Source organism: Carassius gibelio, chromosome A1, assembly GCF_023724105.1.
Source record: "Carassius gibelio isolate Cgi1373 ecotype wild population from Czech Republic chromosome A1, carGib1.2-hapl.c, whole genome shotgun sequence".
Lineage (NCBI taxonomy): Eukaryota > Metazoa > Chordata > Actinopteri > Cypriniformes > Cyprinidae > Carassius > Carassius gibelio.
Genome location: NC_068371.1, coordinates 37302561 through 37311984, shown reverse-complemented (window position 1 = coordinate 37311984; position 9424 = coordinate 37302561). Strand labels below are relative to the sequence as shown.

Here is a 9424-nt window from a genome sequence, read left to right as displayed (position 1 = left end):
TTTTGTACTTGATCCAGGTACTGTGCCACAGATCAGCAATGCAAACAGTAAAATCCCTGTACATCTGCCGTTTATGAATTAACCAATAAAATCAAAGTCTACTGCAATAGTGTAAACTCGACAACCTGCGGAGCACTGTGTTGCAACATCATAAAGTCAGCTTCAAAAATGCACTGATGTGTTTTTTAAAACACAGAAAGCTGTCTGAAATATTCAATGCATTTTTTTTTTTGTATAACATTTTAAAATAGTCAGTTTATTGAAGTTAAAATCCTTTGAAAGTGCTTTACAATCTCTTGTGATTTTGTGCCTCTTTGGGATGGCACCACGAGGTGTCATTTACTTGCCGAATGCAAGCTTCTGGAGGGTGCATAAGTCTGAACTAGGGAGTTCAGGTATATTGGTGCAGAGCCAGTGGTTTTCTTGAAGGCAAACATCAGTAACTTGAATTTGATGCAAGCAGCTATTGGCAGCCAGTGTAAAATGATGAAGAGAGGGGTGACATGGGCTTTAATCTGCTCGTGAATGACCGATCTCATTGCTGCATTCTGGGTCAGTTGCAGAGGCTTGATAGTATAAGCCGAAAAGCCCACCAAGAGTGCATTACAATAAAAAGTGTGCAAAACAAAGTCTGGAGAGAACAAGAGCTTGGATGAGGAGTTGTGTGGCCTGCTCTGACAGGAAGGGTCTAATCTTCCTAATGTTGTATAAAGCAAATCTGCAGGACCGGGCCATTGTAGAAATATGGTCTGTGAAGCTTAACTCACCATCAGTCTCAACTCCAAGTTTCCTGGCTGTCCTGGAAGGAGTTATGGCTGACAAACGCAGCTGTATAGAGAAGTTGTGATGAAGTGCTGTGTGGGCTGAGGCTGCGAGCAGTTTGGTCTTAGCAAGGTTAAGTTGAAAGTGATGGCCCTTCATCCAGCAAGAAATGTCTGTCTGTCAGGCAGGCTGCAATGCGAACAACTACAATCAGATCATTTGGTTGGAATGAGAAGAAGAGTTGAGATTGATAGGAAAAGCCATGCTTCTGAATGACGGATCCTAAATATGACATGTAGATGGAGAAGAGAAGTAGTCCAAGCACTGAGCCCTGAGGAACCCCAGTAGCAAGTTGTGACTTTGAAAACCCACCCCTCCAAGATGGAACAATTATTAATTCTTGTTGTGGTAGTATGTCATTTTAGCTGTGGAGAAGTTTGCAGAGAAGGAAGAGAGGAGTGATTGATGGTGGAGGAAGTGTGGATGAAACCATGGAGGATAGGTGAGTGGGAGAGAGTGAGCACAGGTAATTACAGTAATATAATTCATCATTGTTGTTTATATTATGATAATTATTAATATTAATATTTTATTATGTATAATGAATATTTATGCTTTTTTTGTCATTTGCAACATGCATAATGGCATAAAAAGTTTTAAGTATTGTCTATATTGCAGATGAAAACCTGGCCAATGCATTGTAAGTATGTTTTCTCCACTGTACATACATAACATGGGTTTTTATTTTACTTTGGTGGTATAAAAAAAAAAAACTGGATGTTTTTATTATTATTATCATTATTATTGTGGACAAGGCCTTTGAGATTGGAAAAAACTAATGGAATTCAATGTAGTTTAAAGTAAGTCTTAGTCTCTACTCTGCTCTTATTGGCATATCGGGCTTGATTTTCCCTTGATAAAGTGTTCCTGGCTGTAGGACAGTCAGCAGATGACTAAAGATAATGCTCCAGCTGCTGCTGGTGTCTGTTGCATAAACCTGTACAGTTCAGGTCTGTTATCAGTCCTCCATGAACTTCAGTCACAAACGTCAGCCCCTTCACATCCTAATGACTGACTCAGATAAACATTAGACCAATGTTAGACCACTTCACAGTCCGGATCCAGTCCTTCTGAGAGAGATCAGACTATCAGTGAAGCTGAAGTATCCATATTAGATTGACAAACAGATCTTACTCTGCAGTTTTGAGGATATACAGTTCATTGATGTTTGACAGTAGCTCGGCTGTCTTCAAGACTGTTGCAAAAGACATGACAAATAAGATTTTTACTGCTGCTTTTATGTAGGAAAATGTTTAGTTAAATGATAATAATAACCACAATTCAGACATATTTAGTTTTTCTTTATCTTTTAGATAATGGTGTACATGTGGGTTAAAGATTAATGCTGTGCTCTCTCTAACTGAGATCTTCAATGTTTGTGTGCCATAAAATACATATCTGACTTATCTAAAAGATATTACTCTTTTAAATGGCATAGATCTAGTTTGCTACTTTAAAAAAAATGTTTGTTTGAGAAATCTGACACAGGATCACTGACTGGCTCAACCAATGGCGTGAGATTGGGGCGGGACTGTCTTTTTTTGGACCAATGGCAGATGGGGGAGTGTTCGGGTAACATGTTTAAAAACAAACTTTATTTTTGCAGTTCCACTTGGTGATTCAGTGGCAGAGGAATCACATACTTCAACTTTAACAGTTCTTTTATATTAATATGGTTTAATTTAGAACTATATCTGTCCAAAGAATTATTACTGTTATTATTAGCAGTACCATAATGACATGTAATAGCTGTACTATTATCATTAATATTATTATTTAATATTTTATTTATTTATTATTAACATTTATAAGTTTAATGTAAATATACATTAAGCATTTATATTAAATTAAATATTTTTGCTGATGCATTGGCAAAGGAATCATATAGTTCAGTTGTGTTCATGGATCAATTTAGAACCATGTGTGTCTGAATTATTATTACAGTAACAAATTATAATAGCTTTTTTTTTATTATAATTAATATTTATACATATACATTAGATGTAAATTTAGTTGTTCTTTTATATTAATGATTCAATTACGAAACATATCTGTTTAAAAGTCCATATGATTACAAAAACATATTTTTATACATTTAAATATAAATGTAGCATTTAAAAGTTGTTTTTGGTTATTCATTGGTGGAAAAATCACATGGTTCAACTTCAATGGTTCTTTGATTTTTTTAATGGTTTCATTTAGAAGCATATTTGTCTGAACAACCCATAAGGATCTTGACTTGTAATGAAAATGATTATTATTATTATTATTTTGAATGAGCAGAACATGTTCGCTGAGGATCGTCGAGGTTGTGCTGCATGTTAAGGCGTGCAGTGACTGATGCTTCATGATTCAGCTGAATCTCCTGCGTGTTTTCCTCCATCTGTTAAACAGAAACTCATATATATTCTTAGAGCTTTGTTGTTTGCCTCATATTTTAGGGTTTCCCACCCTTCCATGAGGCCAATCATCTTTCAGACCCTGCAGGACTGTCCCTGCGCTGCTATCGGCCGACAGCTTTTCTGAGCTCCTTTAATGCATCTGCACTTTCATTAGTAGCCAAATTATAAACATCTGCAGTCATGTTACAGTGAACATTTATTTATTGAGCATTGGTGTTTTAATGTTTTGCTCAAAGCTGAATGTTTTTCCACACGAACCCATTGGATGGTGATTGTTAAGCATGCATGAGTCATTGTTGTTGCTGTTAATGTGCCTGTTAATGACAGCAGCATCGTGAAATGTTTTCAAAAGCTTTGTGTTCACTAGTTATCTAAGCGCTTGTTTATCTGGATGTGGGATGTTTTGGACTGGACTCTGTGCTGGAAGGTGGACTTTGTGTCGGCCAGTAATCTTTCCTGGAGAAACACCTCCCTGAGCGGAGGAGGAAGAACCCCTCTTGGATAATGATATATAAAGAAAGACCGAACATGCCCTCGTCCCTCCAGAGCTCCAGTTGTCATCCTGTCACTCCATCAGACAGAGGAACTCAATCACAGGTCAGTTCACCACCTCTGTGTGTCATCTGGAGTTCATAACTCAACAATAAATATATATATGATATGATATAGCATGCAAAAACTATTTAAATCGTGATATATACAAAAAAATCATTTGAATGTGATGCATTATTTTTAATATTATTTATATTGTGCAAAAGTTCTAGCAAAAGCATACAAAATAAGCTGATATATTTTGATCTTTTCTTTGAGGATATTTGCATATGTTGTGAAGAGTTACACCAGGAGTCAAAAGATTTTCAGTTTGAGAGTTTTAAACAATTTTGATCAAAAGGTTTCTGCTGAGATACTTGAAATTAGTGTTATAGACTATTATAAACTGTCTAAATATTAAGTTCTTAATAAAAAAAAGCTTTTTAATGTAAGAAAAATAGTCTACTGTAGTATGCATTTGTATGAAACCTTGGTGCAGCATAATGCAAATGCTTTCAATCGTTTCAAAGCATCCCAGGATGCTCCTCATGCAGCTGGTTGATTAATGTCCAGAAGAGCTCAAATATATCAGTTTTTATTTGTGACACGTTTTGGTCTAAAACATGCAAAATAGTCATAATAAAGAATAAGTTGGTGTGTCCAAACTTTTGACCAGCAGTGTACTGTATGTCATGCATTTTATAATCACAAGTATTGTAATGCAGTGTGTGTGTGTGTTTTCAGCAGTCAGTATGGTGGGTCTAAAGCCGTCTGATGTTCCTCCTCCTCTGGGTGTGAAGGTCCTCAGCGCAGGAACAGCCGCCTGCATCGCTGATCTAGTCACCTTCCCTCTGGACACCGCTAAAGTGCGGCTACAGGTACAGACCTCACCCCCAGAACTGATAACATCCTCTCAGTCTGTTGCACAGATAATAGATTTATTATGATGAAACAAATCATATGAAAAATTCTAAATGTTTATCTTATTTGTAAAAGATTACGTGTTCTATAAATTGACATAAAATATTATATTTTCTTTGATGAATATGATTTAAATTATATTAATATATTTTATATATATGAAATATTATGTAATAGTATAATATATTATGTATTTTATATTTTTGTACCAACAATATATTTACAATCATAAAAAAAATTAGTGAATGATTATTAAAATTTATATTTTAATTTGTTAATGAATATTTTTTTAAAATATTTTTTTAATATTTCTGGAGAAACATATATATATATATATATATATATATATATATATATAGGACATTTAATAAATAGGATATAAATAATCTGGATCATTTTTAGGGATTTTGTTAGTTATTAATATGTCAAACTGAGAATGTATACCTTCTTTTTTAGGATTTCTGAAGAAGAAAGCCTCCAGGATAATCTATTTAAATATTGTACATAAAATATTATGTTTTATAATATATTATCTATTATATTAATTTCTATTAAACATTTTTATCAGTGGGTAATTGTTAGGAATTTGGTAGGTGTTTTTAAATCTAAACAAGATTTTTTTATTTGTATGATTATTACTACATATTTGTACTGTTATACAAGTCTAGTGTGTCTGGTTTACTCCCATCACTATCTGTCCGTGTGCTCTTCCAGATCCAGGGAGAGAAAGCGGTGATGGGCGCAGCTAAAGGCATCCGGTACAGAGGGGTGTTTGGGACCATCAGCACCATGGTGAGGACCGAGGGCCCACGCTCGCTCTACAACGGCCTGGTCGCCGGTCTTCAGAGACAGATGGCCTTCGCTTCCATACGCATCGGCCTCTACGACAACGTCAAGAGCTTCTACACACGCGGCAAAGACAGTACGTTCAAAAAGACCGCTTTTCACTTGATAGAGAAGAAAACCTCAAGTCAGATCTCAGCTGTTCCTCCCCGACCAGAACGAGAATACTGGGATGAAGCTGATTCTTGAGAGGAAGCAGAGGGGGCTCTTGTTTAATGGTTTGCTCATGTTTGGCTTGCAGACCCCAACGTGGGCATCAGGATCCTGGCGGGCTGCACCACCGGAGCGCTGGCCGTGTCCGTGGCTCAGCCCACAGATGTGGTGAAGGTGCGCTTCCAGGCCCAGATGAACCTGCAGGGGGTGGGCAGACGCTACAGCGGCACCATGAAGGCCTACAGACAGATCTTCCAGCACGAGGGGCTCCGGGGCCTGTGGAAAGGTGTGTGTTCCGTTTTACTTTACATTCTTTAAAAGAAAGCTTCCAAAAGGTGGTTTCTGCAGCGATGCCATAGAAAAACCATTCTGGGCTCCCGAAACAACCTTTCAGTCCACAGCTCTTTCTTTTAGTCCTTTACACACTGTTGTTGAATGGAAAGATTTCATGAATGTTAAAGGTTCTTTATTGAGCTCTTATTTGTATTTGGATTGAACTATTTTTTGGATATTTGTCTGTATTAATTATTTTTAAAAGTCATTCTAAACTTTTAGTAATACATATAAAATTAAATTAAATTAAATTCATGCATTTAGCAGATGCTTTTATCCAAAGTGACTTACAGTGCATTCATGTGTTCCCGGGGAATCAAACCCACAACCTTGCGCTTGATATCGCAGTGCTCTACCAATTGAGCTCCAGGAACACTAAAACATATAGAACATTTTTATATATATATATATATATATATATATATATATATATATATATATATATATATATATATATATATATATATTATTTAACTGTTACATTTATTTCAACATATACAAAAAATAGCAAAATATAATATATGAAATAAATGTTATATGTGTGTATATATATATATATATATATATATATATATATATATATATATATATATATATTACACATTGCAATATATATTTACAAAAATGATGTATTACACATAAGAATAATATAATGTAAAATCTAATTATTAATATTAACTTAAATTTATATTGCAAAATAAATGTAAAAATGTGTGCACTTATAATATTGTGCATTATATGTGATCTATTTTAAGGTTGAAACTAAATTAAACTAAATATGTTCTTAGTTTGAAAATGCATTTCTTTAAGATTTACTGTATGTTCAAAACATATTTTGGTCAATATATACAGTACTACTACTACCTATAATAATAAAATGATCTATATTTATTTGATTGATTGCCATGCGAATATGCAGTTTAATTGTATCAGAAGCTTGTGTTTTTGTCTTCTCTTAAGCTGCGCAGCACTGATGACTCTGAATCTCTTCTTTAATCTGATTTGTTTCCTCAGGAACTCTGCCCAACATCACAAGGAACGCTCTGGTCAACTGCACTGAGCTGGTGTCCTACGATCTCATCAAGGAAGCCATTCTCAAACACAAACTCTTGCCAGGTATGAAACCTCACAGCAGGGCTCAGAACCAGAAACCTACACCGCTCAGTTAGAGATCAATATAACCAGGACGAGGCATTCCTGACTGTTCATGTCACACGTTTGTCTCGTTTCTATTTTAGTCATTCTATAAGCTCGAAACCAGGATCGTTAAATTCATAAAACATGATTTCAGCAGACAGTGTTTCTCAAAAGCAAAACGTATGTCAGTGTGTGGCGCAGCCTGTAAATCAGGCCAGGAGTCCATGAGGAGACGTCTGTGATTGGACTAGAGCTCACACACCCTCCCTTCAGCGTCCCGCAGCGCTAATAAACACAGTCAAACGTGCTAGAATGAACCGGCACAAACCACTTTCACCAGATAAGATAGCACTGGTGATCAGGTCAGGGCTCACTGTCTGATTCACACCATCAGCACTTCTGTAGAGAAGAGCCTGGAGAATCAGGGCAAAGGTGTGATGAGGTTCACACACACACACACACAGAGAGAGAACATAGTGTGTGTGACACCATCAAACCAGAGTTGACACTGTTAACTGACACCAACAAAACTCAGTGTTATTGCTGTAATGAAAATGAAATGAGAAATGTTACCTTTGGCAAATAACTGAAATAAGCTGAAGTTTTAAAAATGACTAAAACGGAGTAAAAAAACAAAAAAACAAAATGAAAATAGAATGAGTAAAACATAATCAAAATTTTAAGAAATACTATTAATAATAGGGAAAAAATATCTAACCCGAACATATAGATTTCATACAGTACATAATGAATCAATAAACAATTAATTTCAGATGGAAGAACAATAAGGCAACTATTTAATTATATTTAACTGAATAAAATACAGAAGAGAAATGAATACTTTAAGACTTTTAAGAAATTAAAACAAAATGACAATATATTTTATAAAGTATTACAATTATATGTATTTATAGACACTATATATAAAAAAATGAATAACATGGCAAAAGCGTGTAAAATACTAAAATTACAATTTGAAATACAAAATATTACTGAATACTATAATAATAGTAGTTAATAAGTAATAGTATAAATATATATAATAGTTTTTACATTTGTAAATAAAACGATTCCATTTTAGACGGAAGAACAATAAGGTGACAATTTATAAAATAAATCCTAATAAGACCTGATATTACATTTTTTTTTCATTTTATTTAATATTTAGTGATAGACAGACAGACAGACATCTATGCATTACAAAGCAAACAAAAACACACAAAGACATACACATCATCAATACAAACTATAACGCTATGATAGTGTTGATGTATGATGATGATAGGAGAAACTCAAACTCCAGGTTTGATTTGAGGAATGTTTCTTATGTTGGTGTTTTGTGCTCCCAGACACTCTTCCGTGTCATTTCGTGTCTGCGTTCGGAGCGGGCTTCATCACGACGGTGATCGCGTCTCCTGTGGATGTGGTGAAGACGCGCTACATGAACTCTCCTCCGGAGCAGTACAGGAGCTCCCTCAACTGTGCCTGGACCATGATGACCAAAGAGGGACCCACCGCCTTCTACAAAGGGTGAGCGGCAGAAACCCTGAATCATCCTCTCACAACACATCACACCTGTAAGGGTCTCTGACCAGCATGCCCAAACCTTTCTGTGTTCCTCCTTCAGTTTCGTTCCATCTTTCCTGCGGCTGGGCTCCTGGAACGTGGTGATGTTCGTGTCGTTCGAGCAGCTGAAGCGGGCCATGATGATGTCCAGGAGCAGGATCGAGGCCACTGCCTAGAGCTTCACCTCACACCCCTGAAAACCTTTCAAACACACACGAGCGGCTGGTTCATATTCCTCTGACAGGACGATGACGAGAACAGTGTGACTTCCAGTTTCACACGGGACACATCTGACAGAAACACACGACCCTCATCCTTTCTCTTTCAGGGTAAACCACTAGAAGAACCACACAATGATCTCACAATACACAAAGCTTCTGAAACTCAGCCCCTTGATAACTCAATGTACATAATGTTTATGTAATATTTATATGTCCTCCTTTTTTAAGCAATTAGAGCTTTGTTTAAAGCAACTATTTACCTTAATGTCTAAATATCCAACAACTAACCCTGGAATGACCTAAAAAGTGTTGTCTCATTACTGGAAACAACTGGAAAAGACATAAAGAAAAGCACATGCTTCAATAAACACCTTTAAACAACTTTTCGGATGTCTTTGTGGGGACTGTGCACTTGTGTTGTGAACTTTATGCATATTTCTTCAAAAAAAGAAAAGTATTTATGCTATCATGCATTAATCCCGTAGATAAAAAATA

General features: G+C 35.8%; 1 protein-coding gene across 2 annotated transcripts; it reads left to right on the top strand.

Moving 5' to 3' along the window:
* The first annotated feature begins 3658 nt into the window (after window positions 1–3658).
* Window positions 3659–9311, top strand: LOC128020178 (mitochondrial uncoupling protein 2). Of its 2 annotated transcripts, none has more exons than XM_052606870.1 (7): window positions 3659–3821; window positions 4500–4633; window positions 5391–5598; window positions 5761–5958; window positions 7020–7121; window positions 8492–8672; window positions 8770–9311. In XM_052606870.1, exons 2-7 carry the CDS (start codon window positions 4508–4510, stop codon window positions 8882–8884), a joined length of 930 nt encoding a protein of 309 aa, XP_052462830.1. In that variant the 5' UTR covers window positions 3659–3821; window positions 4500–4507; the 3' UTR covers window positions 8885–9311. The 2 variants fall into 2 exon arrangements, with proteins under 2 accessions (XP_052462830.1, XP_052462841.1); XM_052606881.1 differs by having other exon boundaries at window positions 3710–3821; window positions 4503–4633.
* The last annotated feature ends 113 nt before the right edge of the window (window positions 9312–9424 follow it).

What these genes read in the sequence shown, in the direction of transcription:
- LOC128020178 (XM_052606870.1), top strand. Translation starts at nt 4,508, where the DNA reads ATGGTGGGTCTAAAGCCGTCTGATGTTCCTCCTCCTCTGGGTGTGAAG. An exon ending in CTACACACGCGGCAAAGACA is followed by an intron (nt 5,599 to 5,760) that starts GTACGTTCAAAA and finishes TTTGGCTTGCAG; the next exon opens with ACCCCAACGTGGGCATCAGG. An exon ending in CAAACACAAACTCTTGCCAG is followed by an intron (nt 7,122 to 8,491) that starts GTATGAAACCTC and finishes TTGTGCTCCCAG; the next exon opens with ACACTCTTCCGTGTCATTTC.